Source organism: Aspergillus luchuensis, chromosome 8, assembly GCF_016861625.1.
Source record: "Aspergillus luchuensis IFO 4308 DNA, chromosome 8, nearly complete sequence".
NCBI classification, from domain to species: domain Eukaryota; kingdom Fungi; phylum Ascomycota; class Eurotiomycetes; order Eurotiales; family Aspergillaceae; genus Aspergillus; species Aspergillus luchuensis.
In genome coordinates this window covers 783,253-808,174 of record NC_054856.1, presented here as the reverse complement: position 1 = coordinate 808,174, position 24,922 = coordinate 783,253, and the positions used below count along the sequence as shown (strand labels likewise).

Sequence of the window (24,922 nt, the reverse complement as noted above, 5' to 3'; positions counted from 1 at the left end):
GCTACTATAACACTCAGAGTAAAAGTTGTTACTGGCAAACCCCTCAAAAAGTTATGTATAAGATATTGAGAAGGAGACTCAGTTATACTATAAATTCAATCTCAGTATCAACTTTTCACTGTCCTAAATGTCCCATGGTAGATTGTCACAACTCAAATATATGCAGTTTGGGAACAAAATAAACATCAGAAGCCTTCTACATGCATAAGGAGTGGTATCAAACGCCAAATGTGCAACAGTATCATGTCAAATGATAGTGAGAAGAAAGACACAATTCACCACCGATCGTAGGTCAAAGAATGAAGAAGTTTCGCTAATTCTAATCGCCAAGCAAATGTCCATCCTGTCGTAGGTAATCCGGAGTCGGAATATACAATATTATATACATGTCGTAAAGTGTCGATCTGTCGTTAAGAGAATATAGACGTGTAGGAAATCAAGCAGTGAACATCAAACGCAAACGGCTGGATCGCTTCTTCTTCTCCTTTGGCTTCGGCTCCATGTCTGAGTAACGGGACTCGGCTCTAGAAGGTGCGTATGAGGGCGCCCTTGACGGGGCCTTCGATGGCGCCTTAGAGAAAACCTTGGAAGGCGCCCTCGAGCTGACATGCGACTCTGGTCGGTGGTTGGCTCGGGAGCCTTCTCGATGGCTGCGTGATCGACGAGATCTGCGAGAGGATGCCATCGACTGATCATCATCGTCGAACTTGAATCGGGGGTCCCGTGACATTCGTGCCGTAGTCACATCAATGCCTGACATTGCGGCTGCTTTGGGTGTAATGAACTCTCCATCGACAGATGTGCCAACACTGTCGGCCTCGGCATCTGCTACGCCGCGCCGCCACATCTCGACAGTGCTTAGGCATTCTGTGTTGAACTCCATCATGTCATCCATGCCGGGATCTTCCTCTGGAGCGGCCGCTGCCCTCATGGGGCTGTTGGGGGTAGTGGTGGTGGCGTTTTGGATCTGCTTGACGATCTTGTAGCCGCCAAACATGACGATTGTGACTCCGATACCAACACCCGCTGCGATCAAGAATTGTGGGCTTGCAAGCAGGGCGAAGACCGTAGGGGCCGCAGCCTTGAGGGTCGAGAGCGCGGACGGCGCCATCTTTGTGGCAATGTTGCTGATCTCGGCCAAGGTGAGCGCTACAGCAGCCATGGCATCTGGGTTCTTCTGGAGATGTGCGATCGTGGCGGTCGCGGTATGTTGCATGCAGTCAGCTTCCTCTAAGAGCCACTGCGCCCGATCCACAAGAGTATTCAGTTCCGGGTTCTCAATTCTCTGGAGCTGGTTTTGTGGTTCGGGGGGTGGTGGCACTTTCTCCAGGGCCGAAGGGTGAAAGTCGCCGTATGCTAGATCCATGTCGACATGAGCATCGGACTTGGACCGGCTGGTTGTTGGTCGCTCTGGTCCACGCATGGCGACGTCATGGGTAGTATGACGGCGGACCATTTCGCCTGGTCGAACAGCATATGGGTCTGCATAAGGATCCTGCCATTGCACATCTTCTTCATAGACCGATGGTTCACGAGCGTAGTGACTGCGGCCTGAGTGGTATCGTGAACGGCTTCTCCGAGAGGATGCGACTGAAGGCGCATCATCGATATGGTAGTTCTCAAGAGCCCTCAGTGCCTCCTTCTCGGCAATCTTGGCGTTCCGTTCCGACTGAAATTGAGCTTTGCGCTCGCGGTAGGCATTCTTGGCTTGACTGAACACGCCGAACAGGTGTTTGCTCTATGATCCATCATATGTCAGCATCGTGTGTCGGTGTTCCCGGGAGTATGATCGTATACGTACCGTGCTCACCACCTTACCAGACTTGTCAATCACAGCGATCGTTTCGCCAAGAGGAGCCATGATGACTTTGTATAGATGTGTGCTTAAAACTCTGTCACTTGATCAGAGTGAACGATGTTAAATCGACCCTTTTCTTGCTTGTGAGATTTTGCCCAGTGGACATTCAAATAGGATCAAGCATCGATAAAATGATGGGTTGGCGATCCACAAAATCCCGAGCGTAAGACCAGCGGTGTAGCGCAACCAGGCGAAAGTGTATAAAAATGGAATAATATCGACACTAGTCGAGTCGCGGTGGAGATTTGGCCCGATCTCAAAGTTTGCGAGACTAGAGATCGAGGTCCAGGCCTTGATGACGACACAAATCACTGAAAAAGCAGGGACCTGGGTAACGCAGATATATAACTGCGCTGATGGCGAATTTAAATAGTGATGCCTGGTGTCAAGGTTCACAGTTCAGCTGTGGTTGTATTCGGAGTTTATAAGGAGAAGCACGATAAGCTGCGGAAGAGTCCGGTACGGTGCAACCAACAGTAACTAGTAGCTAGCATGCAGGCGGATGACCACGCCACAGAGGAGATTTCCACGCTGACAAGTAAGGGCAGCGAAATAGAGTACAGAGAAGGTACAAGGAACAAAAAAAATATGAGGGGGCTGGGGGATATAAAAGGACGCAAGACCGGCGGCGGCGCCTAAGATGGGCATAAAGCAACGAACAGGGGGGAAGTATCCGCCTTGCCAATGCCAACCGGTTGGGTGTCGATGAAGCTGGGAACAAGGCAACAAATGCGCCAAAAAAGATTGATTTGCTAGATCTGAATGGCTGCACGGATCCGTGGGGACTGTGTTGCTGTCACCGCACGATCCAAGAGAGGGGACCCTCCATTGGCGGGGGAGGCGCTTGGGTACTGACGTGGGAGGTCAGAAAGTCGGAAACCACTTCTTGGGAGGTGCCTTGGGGGGGGGTGTACCTGACGAAGGATGCAGGGAGACGGCAACACAAGTCCCAGTTGGATGCCTGAAGACCCCCTCAGCCTTAAGGGAAGGAAAAGAGCATGGATCATCGCTGCATTTCTTGGGAAAATTTGGATCAAGGCATGACTAGGAGGGACAGGGGAGGTACCCGTATCTACTTAGTCCGGAGTGGAACACTATCGCTCATACTAACACCTGGATTGCCTGATTAGGGAAGTCCCCGATTGTGGGTGGAGGGAAGGAAGGAAGAGGGGGAACGGTAGGTGCCTGAGGACAGACGGCAGGAATGGCGGTGATGTTGCAGCTCGTGATTGGTTAGTCAAAGCACCGCCACTGTGGCTAGTGCATCACCCACTGAGGAGTGTCCACGGGTTTTCCGGTCAGTAACACAGTATTATAGATGGTCATATTCTTTTACCATGCACACTAAATAGATAACCCCGAGGCTACTTACACTTTACAGAGTATAGGCAACAGCTACTACTACTTACCTAGTAGTGTGGTCGCATTTCTCACACACCAGTAGCTGGCTGGCTGATTTTTAGTGGCAATCGCCACCGACTACTGTATTATTATATTAAACATAGATGAAGATCGAATTGCTTGTTTCTCCAGAGACTTCCCGCTTCTTCTCCCTTTTGTTCACACAAATCAGTAGAACGAGCCAAAGATTTTCCATAACCCCCTGTCAAGAGCTGAACACCTTTTAATTATGGCGACCCGACTAACGGGCTTCGACAGCTCGTTCTTTATCTCCATCTGCAACCAGTCGTTGATGGTCAGCGCGCTGAATAAACCAAGTGCGTCAGGACGCGTTATCAAATCCCGACCTCCCACGTTATGTATCTAGTCCGTCTGTCGCAAGCTGTGGTCACACCTCTACCCCTTAATTCAGACAGTCTCCTATAAATGCCACTTCCTTCATCAGGATACGCATATGCCTTCTCCAATAAAGCCAACGTGGACTCGCTGAATGCATATTCATGAATCATGTCGCAGTGCAATACTGAGACTTTGATAGCACGTCTGCTTTTAAAACCTAGGTTAGTAATTCCTATTCCCATATTCGAGCTCCTGCATCCCTGCTGGGGGGCCAACGAGGCCAGAACAACGTGCCATGTAAGCCGGGGGAAGATCCCATCGCTCATTGACCGCAGGGATAGGCGTTGCTGGAAGCATCCCAATTATACACAACCACAGCCAGGTGAGTCGGAAAAAGAGTTTAAGAAAAAGTGGATGTTCTGTTCCGATACGCTTGCACCGCCACAGTTGGGGGACGCCCCACCTTGCTGGGGCCAGCCATTTCCTTGGCCCATGATTGGTCCACCTGGACAACCTTCACCGGGTCGATCACGACATCTCTGGAGGTGAAGCAATTGTGTTGTTTCACCTCTATCGACGTCGTGTTGCTTCCTTCAGCTTCACTCCTCCTTCTCCCCATCTCCATTGATGCTAATTAGCCCTGTTCTGCATTTTTCATTGTCTCTTCCCCATACCTTGCTGCTTATCCACCCGCCCCATTCATTCAAGCCTCACATATTCGCATCACAGCACATCACGTGAATCCCACCACTGAGCTGTCAATTCAATCGAAAGAGGAAAGCATAGCTGAGATCTTCGGCTCCATTGCGGGAGCAATGGAACACGCAGTACTTGTAGAATCTGATAGCTCATCAGATACCGATGACCAAACCAAGGTCTGGGAGTCCGATCCTCGCTCCGTGACGGCTCATCTCGCTCATGACTCAGCCCACGCGGCATTGCCGGCGGAGTGTGGCATCGGCCATCGCGTCCAAGCCAGTCGATCCGTCCTAGCCCTGGTTTTGGACAATGAATGCGTCTTTGCTGGACTTCAGGGCGGAGACATTGTCGTACGTGGTACCTTGACACCGCAGGACTCCACCCACTGACTCATCATAGGCATGGTCTTTGGAAACATACGATCTCGTCCTTTCGGTGCATGCCCACCAAGAGAGCGTGTTGGATCTATTTCTTTCCGAGGATGGAGAGCTCTTGTTCTCCAGTGGGGGTGATTCAATTGTCAATGTAACTACTCCCGTATGCTTCTTCATGCGTCTGCAATGTTGACAAGCCGCAGGTTTGGTCCACGAGGACCTTCGACCGCCTTTACTCCATACATTCCCACCATGACGTTGGTGACATTTTTGCTGTCGCTTATTCATCTACTCTGAAGACCATCTACTGTGGTGGTCAGAATACCAGCATTCAGGTAATCAATTGGTTTCATATGACGGTTTTGCTCCCTACTGACAATAACAGTGGTGTGATATATCACAAACGGATGCGGCTTCGACGCAACGCTCCGCCGCTCAATTATCCCGACGGACGCACAGATTCTTCGATTCCAAAGGCCCTGATGGTTCCCGTGCTCCCAGGTCGGACCCGGGTGCAGATGGCGTACACCCGGGCGGCCAAGTTCTCACCTTCAAGCGGGATCATCACCGCTTATTTTCTCACCATGGCTATATCTACACCATGCTACTGGTGAGAGGGCTAATTGAACAAGCACCCACTGAGGAGGTGCTTCTGACCGGTGCGGGCGACGGAGTTGTGAAACTCTGGCGCTTGGATCAAGCCAAGGACAATGCAGTCCCTTCGCAGATTGCGAAGCTCCAGAACGGAGACCCGGTGCTCTCAATAGCTGTCGAGGGCTCATTCCTCTACTGTGGTTTGGCGGGGGGCGCCTTGAATATCTGGAACCTGGACTCCCATCAACTGGTGAAGAGGATTTCGATGCACACAGGTGACCTATGGGCTGTTGATATCATTCACGGTGTTGCAGTGTGCGGAGACTCCAACGGTGTCATTAAGGTAGGAGCTTTGAGCCATGACTTGGATATATGATGCTCATTGGTTTGTAGAAGTTCAATTCCCGGTTCGAGGAAATCGGTAGCTGGGTGGCTCACGGAGGCACGATGTTGGCATCCTCAGCCGGTCGCTTCAAAGATCGGTACATCTACGCCAGTGGAGGAAACGATAACACTGTTGGTATATGGGATTTGACCGATGTCTCTCGAGCGCAACCTGAGCAGCCCCGCATCAACAACGGTATGATTATGAGTGAGTAGCATAAATTACGCTTACTAATTTCACATTGTACAGATGAGATGGTCAACTGCCTAGCCAAATTTGTCGCATACAAGACGGTCTCTTCTAGTCCAAAATTTGCTGGTGAATGCAACCAAGGTGCTGCATTCCTACGCCGACACTGCATTTACCTAGGTGCCAAGACGAATCTGCTGACTACTGGGGCGGATACGAATCCGATCGTGCATGCGCGGTTCAACGCCACAGCCCCGAATAAGGTGGACAAGACGATTCTGTTCTATGGACATTACGATGTTGTTGGTGCGGATGCCAACAGGGATAAGTGGAAAACTGATCCATACCAACTGACCTCCATTGATGGCTTTTTGTATGGACGTGGCGTGACGGATAACAAAGGGCCTATCTTAGCAGCCCTGTATGCCGCGGCTGACCTTGCGCGGAGAAAGGAGCTTCGTTGCAATGTCGTCTTCCTTATCGAAGGTGAGGAAGAGTCTGGATCGCAGAACTTTCATGAGACCGTGCGTACACACAAGTCCCAAATTGGTCCGGTAGATTGGATTCTGCTTGCCAACAGTTATTGGCTGGATGACCACAACCCATGCCTGACTTATGGCTTGCGTGGCGTTGTTCATGCCAACCTTATCGTGACCAGTGATCATCCTGATCTTCACAGTGGTATTGATGGAAGTGCACTGCTTGATGAGCCTTTGAAAGACCTCACCATGCTTCTGGGCACTTTGGTTGGTCGCAAGGGTCGAATCAACCTCCCTGGATTCCAAGAGCCGGTACTCCCGCTCACCGACGCGGAAAAGCAGCGCTATGCCGCGATCTCTGACGTTCTTCTGCCTCATCATCCCGAAATTGCGGATAGTGATGCGCTGATCAAGTCGCTCATGCACCGCTGGAGGGAGCCGTCCCTCACAATCCATGCAGTCGAGGTACCTGGAAGCAGTAAAAGCGCAACCACGACAATCTCCCGCAAAGCCAAGGCCAGCCTTTCGATTCGACTGGTGCCGAACCAAGAGGCAGATGAGGTGGCCACGAATCTGACTCTGTTTGTGCAAGAGCAGTTCGATCGATTGGAATCGCAGAACGATCTGACCGTCGAGATCACGGGCAAATCCGACCCGTGGCTGGGAGATCCCGACAATGAAATCTTCGAGACCTTGGCTGAAGCAATCACTGCTGCCTGGTCACCAACAAACAAGCCCCAAAGATATGCATACCCTCCCATTCAACGGGAGGCGTCGCAGTCAACAACTGCTAAGCCGTCGAAGGAGCGGCCCAGCCTTCAGCGCAAGGACTCAGGCGATAGTCTGGCCTCTCACATTGATCGGATCATCATGTCGACAACGACTTCCTCGGCAGAGAAAACGGCGCGTCAGCGATCATCCTTAAGCACGACGGTGCCAACATCCTCGACGCTGGCCAGCAAGTCAGGGGCATCTGTCACCGACGAGCCTGCCGGCACATCGGCCCCCGATGCCACCGGGGAGAAAACGTCCAGTTCGGCGGCGGGAGGACGATCTGGGTCCAGCGTGCGGCCCATCTATATCCGCGAGGGTGGATCAATCCCGACGATACGTTTCTTGGAGAAAGAGTTCTCTGCGCCGGCGGCAAACCTGCCGTGTGGACAGGCCAGTGATAACGCCCATTTGTACAACGAACGGTTGCGGGTGGAGAATTTGTACAAGAGTCGAGAAATTTTCGGGTATGTATTTTCGAAACTGCCAGAGCGGCTGTGAATAGTTACTAGCTGGGAAGAGCTGGAATAGACGTGGCTAGTGATGGCTGGATGGGGAGTAATATAATGATATGTTAATGGGGATTGAGATGGCGTTTGCATATAAGCCTAGCTGTTATTGTCCACTAAGGTTCCACAATCATAATGAGCATGCTATGCTTTGGCGATATCTATGCAACCAGGAACCAGCCCCTATCTACTACTGTATATGTACTCCTAACCACCCCACCAAAGGGATGTCGGCTCCAAGAAATGAAACGGGGGCTGGTGTCCGAATTAGGCAAACATTGCGGACCATCCGTTGGTCGGGGATTAAAAATAGCGGCCGTCATGCAGGTGACACGCCATTCCGAAAGCAGTAACTGCGATGTTAGTCCACCGGCACTGACTTGATGCGTCTCCATCTTGCTTGTCGCTTGGTAGTACCTGATACTACGCAGATAATACTACTTGAAACTATCTAAATGGTTGGGTTAAGATACTACGTACTACTACCGATTGAGCAAGTTGCTCCTGAGGGATTGACCCACGTGTCGCCTCACCGATGAAACATTTTCTAGCCTCGCGACGGTTACTTTAAGTACTAGCTTTCCTTTCTTATGACACGTCTCTCTCCCCCAGCCGAATTTGCGACAATCTAATCCCTACTTATGCCCATTATACTTCAATATATCCACAGTACCATGGCTCGCCAAGGGTCACGGCCCATCAAATCCCGATGCCGACCTCCTGACTTCCGTTGCTGTTGCTTCTAACCCCCAACCCGGGTTGCATCGGGAGCCGCTCACTGTGGCTGCTGATGGTGGAAACTCATCCAGGCATCCACCAACTCTGTTTCATCGAATAATCACCGCCCTATGCCGATGATCTATTATCCACCTGGTCGGCCGTTCGTGTCCACGGTGCCGTTAATGCCCCAGCCGGCTGGACCGCGCCGCAGCTTCGTCAGAACCGCCAGACATAAAAGCTCCGACTCGTGATCGTTGGTCCACTTGTCTCACGGTGTACTGGTATATAAAGCTGGTCGTCATACTTTCACTGCTGGCTGGCCCGCCACCAGCAACAGTGGTTAAGTACTTAGCCTGTCGCTCTTTGTTTATATAGTTGTCCTTTCACCTCGGTCCTATACTCCTTAGTGTTCATTCTCGCCGTCAGTTCGCGTGTTTGCATCTGGTTCATTCCCACGTGTCCATCCCATCAGTTCATAGCGACATCCGGTCGCTCCCACCATGGCGGGAATACCATGGAACACCATTCACGTCGGTATCGCTGTATATTCCTACTTCCGATCGACATTCCGGGACTTTCTTCTGCTCTCTGCAGTCACCCTTGTCCTGAGAATATTCTACCGCTTGGTGCTCTATCCTGTCTACTTCACCCCCATCAAGCATATTCCAACTCCTCCGGTAAGCTCTCTTCTCGGACTCCCTGACTATGGAGACTTCTCTAATGTGGCTTCTATGCAGGGTCGAGCATGGTTCACCGGAAACAATGACTCATTCGTCTTGGTAAACCCTTATGACACGATGCGTCGGTGGAACCAGGAAATTCCGAACGATGGCTTGATCCGGTTCTACTTGGGGGGCAACCTCGAGCGAACGATAGCAACAACCCCCAAAGCCTTGAGCGAAATACTTGTCCAGAAAGTCTATGACTTTGAGAAGCCTAAAATTGTCCGACGGTCTCTTGGCCGCATCACTGGGGAACATGGCGTGCTTCTAGTAGAGGGTGCTGAACATAAGGTGGGTCGCATGACCATTAATTTAATTTATCTACATACCTTATAACTGATTCGGGTATCTTTAGCAACAACGGAAGCTGCTTATGCCTGCCTTCTCATATCGGCACATCAAGAATCTATACCCAATATTCTGGTCAAAGGGCATTGAGATGGTGAAATTGATTGAAGCAGACCTGCAACAGCGTGCTAACCCGACAGACAACGTCATCCGCATAGCGTCTTGGAGCAGCAGAGCAACACTTGACATTATTGGTCTTGCGGGCATGAACCGCGATTTTGATTCTCTCCAGAATCCAACAAACAAGCTGGCAGCCGCATACCATAAACTCAACAGTGTACCTCCCACGCACTTGGAAAAAGGCCTCTTTCTTATTGGGCTCCTTCTAAACGTTCCTCACCTGGTCCACAAGCTGCCATTTAAACGCAATCGTTATATCAGAGAAAGTGCGGCTTACATTCGGAACGTTGCACAAGAAATGATCCACGACGCTCGACAGTCAATTGAAGGCGAAAAAGCGCATAAAACCACAGACGCAGTGGACATTCTCTCTGTAGCAATAGAGAGCGGCGGTTTCACAGATGAGGAGCTCATCGATCAGATGATGACCTTCCTCGCAGCCGGTCACGAAACCACCTCGGGAGCACTGCAATGGTGCGTGTATGCCCTTTCCAAGTATCCTGACGTTCAAACCCGCCTGCGCGAGGAGATTCGCGCCAACTTGCCCTCTATTTCGGTTGAAAACCCCGAATCCATATCCGCCGCCACTCTCGACTCCCTCCCTTATCTCCATGCTGTCTGCCAGGAAGTCTTCCGCTTCCATCCCTCCGTACCGAACACTGTTCGCATCGCCAATAAAGACACCACAATCGGCGGGCAGAGAATTCCTAAGGATACGGTAATTCAGATTGTGCCCGCACTGACTAATCACGATAAATCCCTTTGGGGTCCTGATGCGGACCAGTTCAATCCCGACCGGTGGCTGGGCCCCGGCAAGGCCAACACCGGCGGTGCCACCAGCAACTACGCATTTCTGACATTCATACATGGCCCGCGCAGTTGCATTGGGCAGGGTTCTGCAAAAGCCGAGCTGGCTTGTTTGCTGGCCGCATTTGTTGGGAAATTTCAGTTCGAACTCGAGGATCCCAATAAAGAGCTCGTACTCCGTGAAGCCGCAACAGTGACCCCGAAGGACGGGGTCCTAGTAAAAGTAACGCCGTTAGAGGGATGGTAAAGTCATAATGATGCTATGATACCTGCGACTGTACATTTTTCGGCTTCGTTGTATATTTCTTCGTTTCTCACGATATATGTGTTGTTACCGCAGTACTTCAATATCACTAGAGCTATTGACTGATTCTAGTACTACTAGCTATGATCAAGCACTAGCCTTCCTAATTTCCTCACCAAGATACTCAGCCAGAACCAGGATCTTCTCCTCCTGAAGCCGTCTTCCAAAGAGCTGAATCCCAGCCGGCGCCCCATCAAACACATCCGCATCGTCTAGATAGCAACATCCAGTCAGCACATAAGCCCAACCTCATCGACAGCAAACAATTCCAGGGAAAATGAAACGGAAAGAGAAGAAAGAACTTACACTCCCCCTCCGTCTTCCTATCCAACTCCCCAAAATACTCCCTCCCCTCCGTCCCCAAAACATCCACCCCCCGATCAGCACACGTAACCGGCACAACCGCACTCGTATAATCCAACACATTAATAAACGCCGTATACCCGATCGTGGCATACTTCCCCGGAATACACGCCGCATGCGGCGCTACAGGACAAATGACCGCGTCCACGGGCCGGCCAGTCCCTGTGACTTGCGCCGTGCTGTTCCAGTAGTCGAGGTATTGTTTCTGGTATTCGCGCTTCTCGACGTTTAGGGCGGCGATCTCGAGTGCGGTCTTTTGCGGGGATCCCGAGGTGTCGATTACTACGGAGGTGTGGATTGTTTCGTTGGAGAGAGCGAAGTTTTGAAAAGCGTCGGCGCCGCCGTCCAGGTTGTAGGCGCGATTCTTGGGATGGTTAGTTGGTTTGTTGTAAGGGGGTGCGGTGGTGGTGGTGAAGGATTGATTGGGGGATGAGGGAGGGGAGCTTACTGCGATGGAGGCGGCTGTTTGGTGAGAGGGGGGTTGCCAGTTGATGAGCTGGGATGAGTATTAGCAGTGTTGGAACTACGAAGGAGGAGGATGGCACTCACCTTGTGACCTAGACTCTTGATCGTCTCTGCAGCGATGCGCATCGCCCTTTCAACTGGCGGCTGCGGCTTTACCAGCCCATCATCGTAGAATATCCCAAAGGCTAGCCCCTCCGGCTGTCCCTGCACCAGCTTCCTCGTCTCTTCTACGATATCCTCCCTCCAGGGGATCTCCAACACACCAGGATCTCCCAGCCACGGCTTCGCCCCCAATACCGTCTTGAACAACAGCACCAACCCTCTCGCCGACGAAGACAACGGTCCTACAACGGACAACACTGTATTCTGTCCATCCCACGAGTTCGCCGCCCCCTCATACGGCATTCTTCCCACAGACGGCCGTATCCCATACAATCCATTAAACGACGCAGGGACACGAATACTCCCCCCGATATCCGTACCAAATCCTGCCGGCGATCCCCGCAAAGCAATCAGCGCTCCTTCACCTCCAGAACTTCCCCCGGAACTGAGGACTCTGTTCTTAGGGTTATGCGTGTAGACTATGATATTGTTCATAGTTTCACCTGACATCAACGTCATGGGGACGCTAGTCTTGCAATAAAGAACTGCCCCGGCAGCGCGAAGCTCTTTGACAAGTTCACTTTCGTGCGTGAGATAGCGCGGATCATCCGTCTTGCCTTGGAAGGTGTTAATCCACCCGACGTAGCCCATTGTTGTTTCTACGCCCTTGACGTGGAATTGATCCTTCAAGCTGACGGGCAGGCCGTGAAGGGGACCGAGTGGTTTTCCAGTTTTGGTATAGTGATCGTCGAGCACACGGGCGGATTCGAGCGCCGCGTCGAAGAAGACTTCGTGTAGGCAGTTTACCTATGTTTTTGTTTTTAGTTGAGAGAAGAGAATAGTACTAGTCCTCCTTGTGGATGGGGGAATATACAAGTTGATGCGCCAACGCTGCGCGATGGCAGAACGCCTCGGTCACCTCCACAGCCGTCCACTGGCCCGTTGTGGTGCGCTCTGTGATTCCTACGGCATCTGTTTCGGTGATTTCAATCTCGCGCGGAGATAGGAACTGCTGGATGTAGGGGCCTGTTACGTCGCGCTGCTCTGTCGGAGAGGGGATGGGGCCCTTGATGCGCCATTTCTCGGGGATGGCGGCGAGGACGGATTGCCGTTTGGTGGCTGCGGTTTGTTCCCAGGATGTCAGGGCCATTTTGGAAACGTAGTGGTTGTTGTTGATCTTGTTGTTGGGAGAAGTGTGTGTTGAGGAGTTGGGCGATGATGGAAGAGGGGTGGACCATGGGATCTTATCAATGCGTTTGGTGGGATGATCATCCCGTTGTCTTACCTATCTTTTCTATTCGTCAATCATATGAAGGCGGGGGATTGCAGGAAGTGGAACCAATGGCGCGGAGTATATCTTGCTTATCGTCCTCCTTCCTTAGGGGAGTTAGCTTGTTTGAGGCCCGGAGACAGATAGTGCTCGGACTTATTCCATCTGTCAAGTAGATAGGAAGGAGATACGGAGCGGCCACATTTTGGAGCCTATGGATTGTTTGGGAGAGATAGAGATGGCCTTCCTGAATGAATGCCGGCAGATGGATGGATGGATGGAATGCCAAGCTGACAGGCACTTGCTACCCCGCTATATTTGTAAGATGCTGCTGCGGAATATGCATTCCGCATTTCGGGTATTTCAGAATGTCACAATTCTGGGCATGACTATATACGGCCTTCTATATGCTACATCGAACAATAAATACCCAAGCCAGCCTGCTGGACCAAGGTTCTATCTCACCAGCTATACCACCCTGCCGACAGCAGGATTCCAGCTCCGATTTCAAGAGAGCATTGGCGTACTTCCCACACTCAATATCCATGAGTATTGAAGAAGATAAACCTCGAAAGAATAGATGCACTAGTTCCTTGCTCCTGCGGTATAGAATAGTGCCGTCCATCCCTCCATTGGCTTTGAAGAACTGCGCAGCTTGATAAGCTGCCAATGGTCGCTCGTTGCATATATTCAAAGCTATGCTGCACCTGATCGAGTCCATCACGGTTGCGCTTTGTAAGACTTTGCTTCGGATTCAATCATGAGGCTTCGCAGATTCCATTTGTCGAACGTTGAGGTTAACTCTCTTGCCCGACATCCAACCTCTCCAAGTATCATATTGGGTAGCTGCACCGTCATGCGGGCTTGATGGCCAATTAGCAAGCCATTCAGGACAGGTATTCGGCACAATCTTCGGTACTGCATGCCAAGCAAAACGTGAGGTGCCATCCATATACACCGCATCTCCGGAGCGAAGGCGAATAATCTCACAATCTTCGCCATCGTCATGACTGATTAAGAACAGGCCATCGCAACCAAAGCTGACACTAATCAAGCCTACATCACAATCCTCGCTGACGTCGCGATGGGGACTGAGGTGGTCGCCAGCAGAATAGACATTCAGAATAGCTGCCTGAGCCTCAGTGGCCGGGAACATCGCATGCAGGAGCTTTGCAATATCCCTGGGGAATCCGGGAGGACGCTCCGACGGATACACCTTGGCGGTCCAGTCATATTGGCCACCTAGAGTAACCCAGCGTAGCTTTCTGTTCAGTATGCTCTGGACAGTAAGTGGTTTGTGCACATTTGGATCTTTAGGCTCTATGGCACGGGCTGGATCATCTCCAAAGAAAGACGGAGGATAAGCGCCTACTGGACTAATATCGGCCGAGACCGCTTCAACCTCGTTCACCGCACTAGGATAGGTGATATCATAGTGCAGATGAAGGTTGGTTTGATGCCGGGGGTTAGACAAATCCCGGTGGAACAGACGAGATAACAACTCGACCTGAACTGCGGGTGGAAGCAACGAGGGAATCACTTGCAGACCTACAGCATGTCAACAGAGGTTTTCTACAATGGAGTATGCCATGGGGCAATAATGCTAACCGGAAATAGCACGATGGCTGAAAACAGGGACATCCCTAGCAGGCCGAGCACCCTGCAGATCCTGGTTCGTGCCGAGGAATTGGTCAAATACAGGCTCAAAATCTGCGCTGGAAATCCATTGCGTTAAGGAGATTTCCTCTGGGAGATTTTGAGGGTCCAAGGACTGCAGATCGATGATACTGTCGTCAGACTCTATCTCCGTAAGCGTGGACTTCTGGTATTGCTTATAACGCTGCTTGATGCCCTCTGGGGGACGCTCATGGGCGTTCAAATCCTTGATATGCGGCATTAGGATAAATTATGCAGCTGACAACTCATAAGTCAATAGACAGCCGCAGTAGTAGTGTTAGTCCACGTAGTCCTGTCTAGACTATTGCATATCTACGTGAAAGCCCAGAGACTCCGCCTTCCTGTAGGTGAATGAACCGATCTGGATAACTTTGATCGTGAGGAAGGAATGAAAGTTTGCCATCCGGCGGGCTCGTTCCAAACTTCCAACTTGAAGCGGGAAGAAAAAAGCCACTGGCGGCAACCAACGAAAAAAAAAAAGGGTCAGCTGTCCACGCGCTCACCGCCTTGGGACGCGCGGGTTTGTTTGTGTACGGCCGTTGCTGACCGCCTTGGGCTCCCCACCAGCAGGGATGAAAAGACTCCAAGTTGAACTGCTTCAGATCTCATAGCCCAATCCAGGTAAGTTTAAGGTAAGTCACGCTCGGGACGAGGCTGGTTTCGCTCTTTGGACCCTTGAGTCTGCTTCTTATTTGGGAATTGACTCCTGCCTCGCTTGCTGTCAACTCCATTTGTGCTCCCAAACTCCTCGCATTCTGCTTGACGCCTTCTGTGCAGCCTCCTTTGTTTCCTGTACCCCGCGTGCTGGTAGACAGGACAACACGCTGTGTACGCTCAGTTCAATTATCGGATATATCAGATTACAGTGATTGTGTGAGGAAGCAAGGAAATCAGCGACATATTTCATCATGGAGAACTACCAGAAGATCGAGAAGATTGGAGAAGGTAAGTCCACCTCAAGGCCGATAACAATTGTACTTTCTCTCGATCCGACTCTTATCCGATCGCTCTGCCTCTATTTGGATCCGAGACTGACTCAAATCTGCTTGTTGTAGGAACCTATGGCGTTGTCTACAAGGCTCGCGAGCTCACCCATCCCAATCGGATTGTCGCCCTCAAGAAGATTCGACTAGAGGCGGAGGATGAAGGCGTTCCTAGCACAGCCATCCGTGAGATTTCCCTACTCAAGGAGATGAGCGATCCCAACATTGTGCGACTCCTGAACATTGTGCATGCCGATGGCCACAAGCTATATCTCGTCTTCGAATTCCTCGATCTCGACCTCAAGAAGTATATGGAGGCTCTTCCTGTCAGCGAAGGTGGCCGAGGCAAAGCTCTTCCGGAAGGCTCTGCTTTGAGCAAGAACATGGGTCTTGGCGATGCCATGGTCAAGAAATTCATGGCTCAGCTAGTGGAGGGTATTCGTTACTGCCACAGCCACCGTATTCTACACCGTGATCTCAAGCCCCAGAACCTCCTGATTGACCGCGATGGCAATCTTAAGCTGGCGGACTTTGGATTGGCTAGAGCTTTTGGTGTTCCCCTGAGAACCTACACCCATGAGGTATTTCTACAACGTATCAGACCTGATCTCATTGTAACGTGTTATTGACCTTCCTCAGGTTGTCACCCTTTGGTACCGCTCGCCTGAGATTCTCTTGGGTGGTCGTCAGTACTCGACCGGCGTAGACATGTGGTCCTGTGGTGCCATTTTCGCGGAGATGTGCACTCGCAAGCCTTTGTTCCCAGGTGATTCGGAGATCGACGAGATCTTCAAGATCTTCCGGTATGCTTGCCTTCTTTCCCGTGCGAACAGCCCAACATCTAACCTCCCTGGATCACAGTCTCCTCGGTACCCCAGATGAAGCCATCTGGCCCGGCGTCACCTCTTTCCCCGACTTCAAACCCACTTTCCCTAAGTGGAAACGTGATGAAACCCGTGCACTCGTTCCTGACCTTGAAGAGGATGGTCTGGACCTCCTCGATGCTCTTCTCGAGTATGATCCTGCACGACGAATTTCTGCCAAGCAGGCCTGCATGCATCCCTACTTCCGGAACGGCAGTGCCTACTACTCAGGACGCGCCCGGAGGAATGGTTTCAACTAGCCGGTCTACCTTGCGCATCATCCATTAGTGTTGGTGTACGTATCATGTGGACAACTGCGGCAGATGCAATGGACGGTATTCAGGTCTAACCGGGCTTATTTACAGTCCCAGTGCCTGCACTTCTCCCAGTATCTCTATTTTTATATCTTCTGTGATGCCCTAGGTTTTCCTTCTGTTTGTATGTGTTCTTTTATTCATGGCGTTGCTTGCGGAGTGGTCTGGAAGGGACGAGATCAGGATACTGGATATTACAAGGAGTGTTTTTGAGTTATGCGTACATACCCATAAATGAGTAACTGCCAAAAGAAAAAATAGCATTCTTTTAATAGCAATATTATGGGCGTGACATCGATCAACTCCCGAAATATGAGGCAGCCTTGCGGCTCGCATATTCTCTCTTCCCAGGGGGTGAGTTCTTATCGACAAAATGTTGTGCCAGCTTGATTCCACCGGGAATGAGCGAGACCTCTTCTCACATAATCAGTAAGGTCACCTCTTCTGTTTTTTAAGAAGAGGCGCTACCGCCACACCAGCCAGGCGGCCTCTAAACCCTATATTAGGACACTGTGTAAATGATGGTTTCTCTAATGCTAAATACAATCAATAGCTCTCACAGGCATATGTCCGTCAGGCACGCATATTGTGGTGTGGATTGACATGTTATACCGTTATCCTTATCATGAACAGTCACCGTTGTGGGGTCACTGTACTTCAGGCAGGTGTAGGTTCCGTATTTACTGCTAGAACTGGAGCCCGAGACATTATCACCACTCACCGTGAACTTGGAGGTTTGACCACAGAACTTGGCCTTTCCACCATTCACCAATGCTTCTTGGTTGTAGGAGCCCGAGATCTGCACAATCTGCGCATCATCGTCATCACCGAACGGCTGCACCCCCATGACGTCAAAGCTCCCGTCGGCTTCACATGTCTTTCCCACGGGGCATGTCGAGCTATAGCACTTGACGTAGGTAATGGCAAAGCCGGTTTCGCTCGACTTGCTTGCTGTAGTTGTAGTGGTTGAAGTGGTTTTTTTCTGGGTAGTCGAAGTCGTTGGCGTGATCGTAGTGACGGTCAAGGGAGGGTCAGCCGCACATATAAGAAAGGTAGAGTGGGCTGCGTTCGTCTTGGTTGACAGAGAAATTCCGTAGCCGCCATTACAGGTGCAGTAGGTTGACGTGCTTGATGCACCCTTGGTGGTCTGCAAGCCACATGAGGTTACGGATACAGCTGTCGCGGTCGTTTTCGACACGGTAGAGGTCATAGCCACGGTGGGTGCGGCGCCGGAAATGCCTAATGTGGTACCGTTGACGGTGATAGGATCCCAACCCGTGTATTGAGGGTTCAGCCACGAAGCGGCGGACCAGGCACTGCTTGACACGGCGCTGTCATCAGCTGAATAGATCACATCGCCAACGTCGTCGATATCCATATTTGCAACTAGGAGATTAGCCATCCCGGTCGGCTCACAGCTTAGGGTCATGGTGCTACACCACGTAACGCAGGACGTCTCAGACGCTTCCGGGCAAGAGACATCGCAGAAAGACTTCGTGGTAGGCGTTGCCTCGGAAGAGCACGAACTTGTCGACGTTTCCTCAGAGTCCTGACCCCCTCCACCACCAGGCTGAAGACAAGAACCTATACCGTAAAGAATGAACACTCCGTTAGCGTGTGCACTGTTCATGGGTAAGGCAGAAAGTATCGCAGGGGGGGGATTACCATCTCCACAGCCAGGCCCGCATCCTTCCAAACCACAACCTCCCCCACAGAATCCTAGCCCACAACCCCCATCACAGCCGAAAAATCCACACTCACCACTGCAGCCATACTCGCTACAGTCGTGTTTGCCACATCGTGAGAGGCTCTTTCCAGAGCTACAGCCGCCGTTTGATGGGGGTGCATCGATACTGAAAGTCAAAGGAGGAACACTTGGGCTTGGATGGATCGGGGAGACAGTCGGCTGTACATGAACAGTTATTGCATGGGAGCTCGCATAGAACACTGGTGTCACGGTGGTCGTACTAGCGGTGGTTTTTGCCGCAGATGAACCCTCGGAGGATGTAGTTTGAGAACCGCCTCCTACCGCTGACGTTGAAGAAACAGCAACACCTTGGCCCCCAGTTAGTATCTGATCGTGTGGCTTGCGGTTTGAAGAGCTCGAAGCTTACAATAATATTCCTTAGCCCATAGTCCGGCACAGTCTGTTCCTACCGCAGGGTTCCATTCCTGAAATTGCAGTTAGTAAGGCCAAACCAACAAGTCGGTATATTGATACAGGGAGGGACGCGCACGTTAAATTCAGCCAATGTAATACCATAGGCAGCAGCGATCGTCGCACATGTATCACCCTGAACGGCGTAGTAAAACTCGGTACAGTCAGACGCGATCCCAGTCTGAACCGCCGTGGGAGTGGTAACAACGCTGGAACCTTCAGAGCCACCACCCCCTATGGCAGTGATATTACTCGCCGTTGTGGTCGCCGTTGCGCTTGGTGTCATCAGGGCACTGTAGTTAGTATGGTACAGAGGGAATTCAGCCTCGGTCCCTGGCAAGGTGAGTACCAACCCTGGTGGTGTGATACTCTGCACTGCGCTGATATAGGCCTGATCTATGCTGCTATCATGCACTGTAATCGGCCAAAAGGGAATCTCGGTAATTTGGAACGGCGGAACCGTGATAACAGTGCTCTTGACCAACGTCTGCCCGTTGGAGCTTGAAGCCAAACTTGTGGTGATTGGTGGCCAGCTTATGGTGACACCTGTGTCCAGGGGATAGGGCGGCAAGACCATGGTACATGGGGGGTAGCAAGCTATTTCCTGGCTCGCATTGCTCCAGAGATCGGGTCCGATATATATATCTCCCGCCCCGCCATTGCTGCCATCATCTCCGGGAAATAAGGTCAAATCTCCGGTCAAACCGTCTATGCAGTCTCGTTAACAGCTGTCTAAGCAAGAAAGTCTTCCAAAGTGTTACGTACTCGTAGCGGTACCATCAGAGTCATATGTCACGGCCCAAACCATTGTTCTATTCAACGCATCAATGATGGTTAGCTTCCACCCAAACGGCATAGAGGTACAAATTTTGATGGGTCCCTACTAACCCGCCGAGACAGTGTGAGTTGGCATAGTCCATCTTTACGGCAAAGGATTCCCAATCATCATAGCTGACCCACTGATTACTATCAAAGGTGATGATTTGGACCGCTGCTTCAGAGTCATAATATTTATTCGCTCCACGACTGGAGTCCTTGAGAATTGATTCGATCTCAGTAAAGGAAAGGATACCAGCGCTGGCCGTACAGGGCCCAGCTTTGCCTAAAATTCACATACGTCAGTCCATCCATTTGAAGTCTGAGATGGTGATCGAAAGTGTAACCTGTTGAGCTGAATGGACATCCTGCAGTTACACATGAAGTGTCGTTTAAGGTGAAGCCTGTAGAAACTTAGCTGCAGCCACAACGATAAAGACGTCGAAGCTTACTTCGGCCATAAAACCCAAGCCCCATGACCACTTTGGACGGCTCAATGTCATTGCGCCACAGGAGGTCCATTGCGAGGGCGATTTCAGTCAAGTTGGTATGCGCGTTAACAATCGATCCAATCCAAGGGTCTTCAGCATCCCATCCCCCATCTGCAACAGATAGTTAGTACATACTGCAGTGGTTGGAGCTTCCGAGGACATACGTAGGTCATAGGTCATCATGTTGAACTATGTGGTGTTGATGGTTTGGTTAGTGCACGGCTGATCGTCGCTGGAATACGCATGGCTCACTCACCCAATCGACACTTTTCTCCATATTGACAATGTCAAAGTGTTGCAAATACCAGTAACTGCTCGGCAAAGTAATTGTCAAACCGTAACCTTTGCCCGCACTATCCAATGCTGTGCGCAGGTTTGCCAAAAAGGTCACATAATTCTCGAAATCCGCATCTGAGCCTCCCCGATCACTAGCTACTGGGTATTCCCAGTCCAGGTCGACGCCATCGAAGCCGTACTCCCCAAGGAAGGAAAGTAACGACTGAAAGAACGTCTTCTGCTTGGAGCTCGAGGCAGCAAGATCTGAAAATATGTTGACGGTCGACCCAGGATCATTGAAGGCCCAGCCGCCGATAGAAATCCACACCTCCAGATCAGTCTTCCTTTTCTTGAGTGCCACCACTCGACTGTACAGATCCTCCTGATCGGCTGCCATCGGTGTAATAGTGTAAAGATCGGGATCTATGTAGAGGAAAGCAAAGTTGAGGTGTGTGTACCCGCCGATGGGAATGCTCTCAGGGGTCATGGTATCGCAGCTTCGCTCGAGGTTCCACCCCTCGTAGTACGCAATTGTTTTCTTGGTCGCCGAATTACCGTCGCACACTGGCTCCGCAACGGTAGAGTTGCCACAGAAATCAGAGGTTGTTCCACAGAATCCATAGGCACTGCAGCAAACGTTCAACGGGCACTTTTCCGAGGAGGCATACTCAGAGCCTAAGCACGTTAGCCACGTCGTCGTCCGAAAATATGTGTCATTCCGGATCCTTCAAGATCGGCTCAACATACCCCATGCAACAGTGGTCCAGCCAGAGACGCTCGGGTCACATTCAGCAAGGTGGGAGCAGGTTCCATTGGTACTGGCCGCAGCAATGCAGTTCTGGGAGGAGCAGTAGTCTGGCCCGAAGCCACACACACCGGACAGTTTGGAACAGCAGCCTTCGGTACATGGGTTGCTTTTTGAGCAGGAAATATCATCACATATTCCAACAATGGCTAGTGAGAGAATAAGAGCCAAGTCGAAAAAGAGTGATGTCCGCATAATCTAGGCCGGGGAAAGAGTGTCACTTCTAGGACCACGGAACGAGAAGAGAGGAAAAGAAAGTCGCGATTATTGGGCGAGTCAGGCGTGCAGAGCGAGTGACACGCGTGAAATTGGACAAGAAGGAGTACTAAATTGACTGGTACTTATCATGGCACTTCCTCTACCAGCCAACATGCTTTTTATACTTGATATCCTCGGCATTGTGTACTTTCTCGCTGTCGGGTACCAGTCGTTCCGACGATACTATGGGTGCGGTTTGGCTCTTCTCGCACGGCCGGCCAGATCAGAGTATGGTTGACATCCTTGTGTTTCATGTTTGCGGGTTAGTGCAAATCTTAGGCAGGGAGCACTAGCCATGGCTCCACTTGGACTTACTAAGAAATCGATGATTGTAGTGTCCGGCGGTCTTGGCGACCAAAACTTACCACTTCATTGCCTGAAATGTTCAGGTGCAGACGGGCCTCCGGTCTAATTCTGATGGTCCTCTTGTGATACCAAACACTAAGCAATATTGCCTTCGCAGAACAAGAATGATCACTGAAAGGGTAGCAACTATTCACCAAATGTTCAACGTCCCATCCGACTGTCCGACTTGACTCGGGCGGCATAGTTGCATCTCCATATTCATCGAAGAGCTATAGTAATACGTGGTACCCAAGTACATCGAAGGAACTCCAGATGTTCGGGGTGCGGATTGTTGAGGGGGCAATGATAGAGGATGGACCTCTTAGCCCAACTAAATGATGAAGGAGTCACGCGCTAATCGTTTAGTGTTATCTTTCGGGCCGTAAAGACTTGATATTGGCCGCACCCTAATCCGCAACAGGCACAGTAGACGTTGTGGTATCAGACAGATGTGTAAGGCTACGGTCTAGCCATATTTAAACCCTGCAGTCGCGGGATCCTTCCGGATGTTCCCTTCCGGTTAACAGATGTTCTTTGGAGTTCGTTCAGATGGGCTGCGGCCGAGCTTCCTAATTAGGATATTCGCTGCAACTTTTAGTTCGCTAAAACCGCAAAAGGAAACTGGCGCAGCAGTGGAGAACCCTGAAATTGACTTGCTGGTCATGCCAGCCGCAAGCACGAGCATGTGAGCCAGGTCCCGCAGGTGCGCCTCGCATATCAGATGATGTGGACAGTGAAACAGGACTAACTTTATCCGAGTAAATCCCTATTGCAATATCAGGATGCTTAGTTGGTAATGTGCGGGCCTAGATTGAGGGCCTAGCTTCATACCAAAATCCTTCTGCTACTCGAGCTCCCTTGAGTAGATTGCTGTTTGGTGAAGAGAGTCCTAGTAATATTACTTCCTAATATAATTCCACACTTCCTCGTGTTGCAGAGCGACAGCGTACGAGTTCATTCTAACTGATGCTGGTAGTGGCCGGGAGGACATGGTCAGAATCAACCGTCGAGATAGTCACCGTAGCCAGGCACCACCACATCCATCACAGCCCGTGCTGCCTACATGGTATCTCTCCTCCTTATCCAATTCGAAAATCAGGATAGTTTGCCGGACGGGACCCTTTCATTTCCTTATGCAGGGGCACCCACACTAGTTGCTAGGACTAGATGGTGCGAAGCTAGTATGGACTATAACAGTAAACTAACCTTGATATGGGACGGCTCTCCTCGCACCTTCTTACACCAGATTGTTCTCTGAAGCAATTGCGCGATTTTTCAACCAATAGACAGATGTTACCTGCTGGGCCGCTTGATCAAGGGACTGTAATGTTATCCTCATACAGTGAGCAATCTTTCCTAAGGAATAAGTTCAAGTTATCAGAGAAACGGGGGCAGGGGAAATCGTTTAGTCCTCTTTGGCTCTATCATGGTAAATAATTTGTCGGAGGGGCGGCGGGTCCGGTGCCTATCCCAGCAGAGCATGCAAAGGCGCCGAGGAAGCACCGAGCAGAGAAATCAGATATAATGCTCATTGTTGCTCATCTCCGTTGAACTTTCTACCTATTGCTGCATCTCTATCCCTTGGTGCTGGGGCGCATTGTCTTTCTTTGACACGTTGTCGCTCGTTAATCTGCGTTATCTTATCAAGTCTGTCCTTTTCATTACATCTACCTTCATTCCATTATGTGGCTTTTGGGCAAGCTCACATTGGCAACGATGCTCGTCGCCAGTCAGGCAGCCGATATCAACACGCAGTTCTGGGTCGAGAAAGCCACGGGACCAGTAACGCGCTCGGGTCAGAGTGGTGATCTGGGCGGGAGCTGCGCCCCATATATGGACGTGTTAAACGATATATATCTTGAGGCCATAGACATGGCGGAGGTTGCACTAGAGGCGTTGAACAATTATGCCAGCAACCCAGTTATCCGTGCGACGCTTCAGACATATATGGGTATCAAACCAGATGGTACCGAGGTCTCGGCAGCTCATACCTCCCAATTCAACTACATCAAGGGTCCGTATGGTTCATTTTTCCCGATGAATTTGATCGGCTCACCCCCGCTCCCCCCCCCCGACAAATCAAGGAATATTCGCCCCTAACACATCTCTTTAGGAGCCTACAACAAGGTGGTTGCCTTTGGGAACTTGCACTATGGCAGTGATCGGCTGCCAGCTTTCTTTTGCGATGGAGGCTGGCGGTGGAAAACAACAATGGAATATGTCGATGGAAAGCAAACTGGGCGAACAGTGTCAGAGGCATCAGGTACGCAACCCCGAGGTCGAAGGCACCTCTTTTCATGTAACTCCTTGGTGTATTACGTGTTACTTTTGTCGTTGTAGTATGCTCTATCCAGGTTGCTGATCAGCTCTCAATTCTACAGGAGGCAGATCCAGTTATATGTACTATTCACCGCGCTTCAAGACTTGGGCTGGTGTGCAGGATGGTTGTGGGGACTCAGCGACTCTAGGTTTCTTTCTTTCCAAACCCAGAAGTATTACTATCTGCCCTGCTGCCTGGACATGGAAGAGAAGAAAGGACTCTTTGAAGCCGTGGAGGGACGGCACGCGGGTCATGAGGGATGGCAGACCCTTCTACAATGCTTACTCTCTGCCCGGGACATTCTTACATGAATTGATCCACCTCACCAGTAAATCAAGTCAGTTAGCTCCTTCTACTTGGACTATCTCCCACCATGGTGTCCAATTTTCGGATATCGGGAGTGCTCCACAATAGACTTTATACTGACGATGGACATTTAGTAATCACGGACAAGAAAGTGATTGTGGATGGTCAAGAGAAACCAGCCTATTTCCCAAATAACGTGGCTGAACTGGCGAAGTCGAGCGTTGACGATGCCAGGCTGAACGCAGACAGTTACGCATGGTTCGCTACCGCCATGTATCTGCCTGTAATGGATTGGTCTCGAGAAATTGCTGGCACATACACCGGCAGCAAGATCTCATCTCGCATGGTCGGCAATATTACTTCATATATACCTGAAGAAAATGGTCTGAAGCGCCGCAGCGACTTTGCAAGTCCGGCAGTTCAGAACCTTGAAGAATATGAGGATGATGTTATCACTGACTATTCGCTGTGAAGGTGCTTTGAACTACTTC

At 50.8% G+C, this 24,922-nt stretch overlaps 9 protein-coding genes across 9 annotated transcripts; 4 read left to right on the top strand and 5 right to left on the bottom strand.

Annotated features, from left to right (window-relative positions):
• Positions 1-436: 436 nt before the first annotated feature.
• On the bottom strand, positions 437-1,861 carry AKAW2_80281S (uncharacterized protein; the record flags this gene model as incomplete). Its single annotated transcript, XM_041681284.1, has 2 exons — positions 437-1,738; positions 1,802-1,861. 2 exons carry the CDS (start codon positions 1,859-1,861, stop codon positions 437-439), a joined length of 1,362 nt encoding a protein of 453 aa, XP_041548242.1.
• A 2,552-nt stretch (positions 1,862-4,413) lies between these two features.
• Positions 4,414-7,590, top strand: AKAW2_80280A (glutamine amidotransferase subunit DUG2; the record flags this gene model as incomplete). The annotated part of the gene is made up of 6 exons (XM_041681283.1): positions 4,414-4,647; positions 4,697-4,822; positions 4,875-5,006; positions 5,057-5,608; positions 5,659-5,845; positions 5,900-7,590. The coding sequence occupies 6 exons, from the start codon at positions 4,414-4,416 to the stop codon at positions 7,588-7,590; spliced, it is 2,922 nt and encodes a 973-aa protein (XP_041548241.1).
• A 1,228-nt stretch (positions 7,591-8,818) lies between these two features.
• Positions 8,819-10,562, top strand: AKAW2_80279A (cytochrome P450; the record flags this gene model as incomplete). Its single annotated transcript, XM_041681282.1, has 3 exons — positions 8,819-8,995; positions 9,056-9,331; positions 9,396-10,562. The coding sequence occupies 3 exons, from the start codon at positions 8,819-8,821 to the stop codon at positions 10,560-10,562; spliced, it is 1,620 nt and encodes a 539-aa protein (XP_041548240.1).
• Positions 10,563-10,706: 144 nt separating this feature from the next.
• Positions 10,707-12,699, bottom strand: gmdA (putative general amidase GmdA; the record flags this gene model as incomplete). Its single annotated transcript, XM_041681281.1, has 5 exons — positions 10,707-10,831; positions 10,926-11,346; positions 11,431-11,478; positions 11,532-12,356; positions 12,424-12,699. 5 exons carry the CDS (start codon positions 12,697-12,699, stop codon positions 10,707-10,709), a joined length of 1,695 nt encoding a protein of 564 aa, XP_041548239.1.
• A 523-nt stretch (positions 12,700-13,222) lies between these two features.
• On the bottom strand, positions 13,223-13,540 carry AKAW2_80277S (uncharacterized protein; the record flags this gene model as incomplete). The annotated part of the gene is made up of 1 exon (XM_041681280.1): positions 13,223-13,540. One exon carries the CDS (start codon positions 13,538-13,540, stop codon positions 13,223-13,225), a length of 318 nt encoding a protein of 105 aa, XP_041548238.1.
• A 33-nt stretch (positions 13,541-13,573) lies between these two features.
• Positions 13,574-14,716, bottom strand: alkB (oxidoreductase, 2OG-Fe(II) oxygenase family; the record flags this gene model as incomplete). The annotated part of the gene is made up of 2 exons (XM_041681279.1): positions 13,574-14,367; positions 14,428-14,716. The coding sequence occupies 2 exons, from the start codon at positions 14,714-14,716 to the stop codon at positions 13,574-13,576; spliced, it is 1,083 nt and encodes a 360-aa protein (XP_041548237.1).
• A 688-nt stretch (positions 14,717-15,404) lies between these two features.
• nimX (cyclin-dependent serine/threonine-protein kinase CDC28) lies at positions 15,405-16,602 on the top strand (the record flags this gene model as incomplete). Its single annotated transcript, XM_041681277.1, has 4 exons — positions 15,405-15,441; positions 15,552-16,060; positions 16,119-16,282; positions 16,341-16,602. 4 exons carry the CDS (start codon positions 15,405-15,407, stop codon positions 16,600-16,602), a joined length of 972 nt encoding a protein of 323 aa, XP_041548236.1.
• Positions 16,603-17,212: 610 nt separating this feature from the next.
• On the bottom strand, positions 17,213-21,397 carry AKAW2_80274S (uncharacterized protein; the record flags this gene model as incomplete). The annotated part of the gene is made up of 11 exons (XM_041681276.1): positions 17,213-18,240; positions 18,322-18,711; positions 18,771-18,828; positions 18,894-19,522; positions 19,580-19,626; positions 19,703-19,916; positions 19,978-20,034; positions 20,083-20,232; positions 20,286-20,310; positions 20,378-21,072; positions 21,145-21,397. 11 exons carry the CDS (start codon positions 21,395-21,397, stop codon positions 17,213-17,215), a joined length of 3,546 nt encoding a protein of 1,181 aa, XP_041548235.1.
• A 2,091-nt stretch (positions 21,398-23,488) lies between these two features.
• Positions 23,489-24,903, top strand: AKAW2_80273A (uncharacterized protein; the record flags this gene model as incomplete). The annotated part of the gene is made up of 4 exons (XM_041681275.1): positions 23,489-23,819; positions 23,919-24,068; positions 24,187-24,462; positions 24,566-24,903. The coding sequence occupies 4 exons, from the start codon at positions 23,489-23,491 to the stop codon at positions 24,901-24,903; spliced, it is 1,095 nt and encodes a 364-aa protein (XP_041548234.1).
• Between the last annotated feature and the right edge of the window lie 19 nt (positions 24,904-24,922).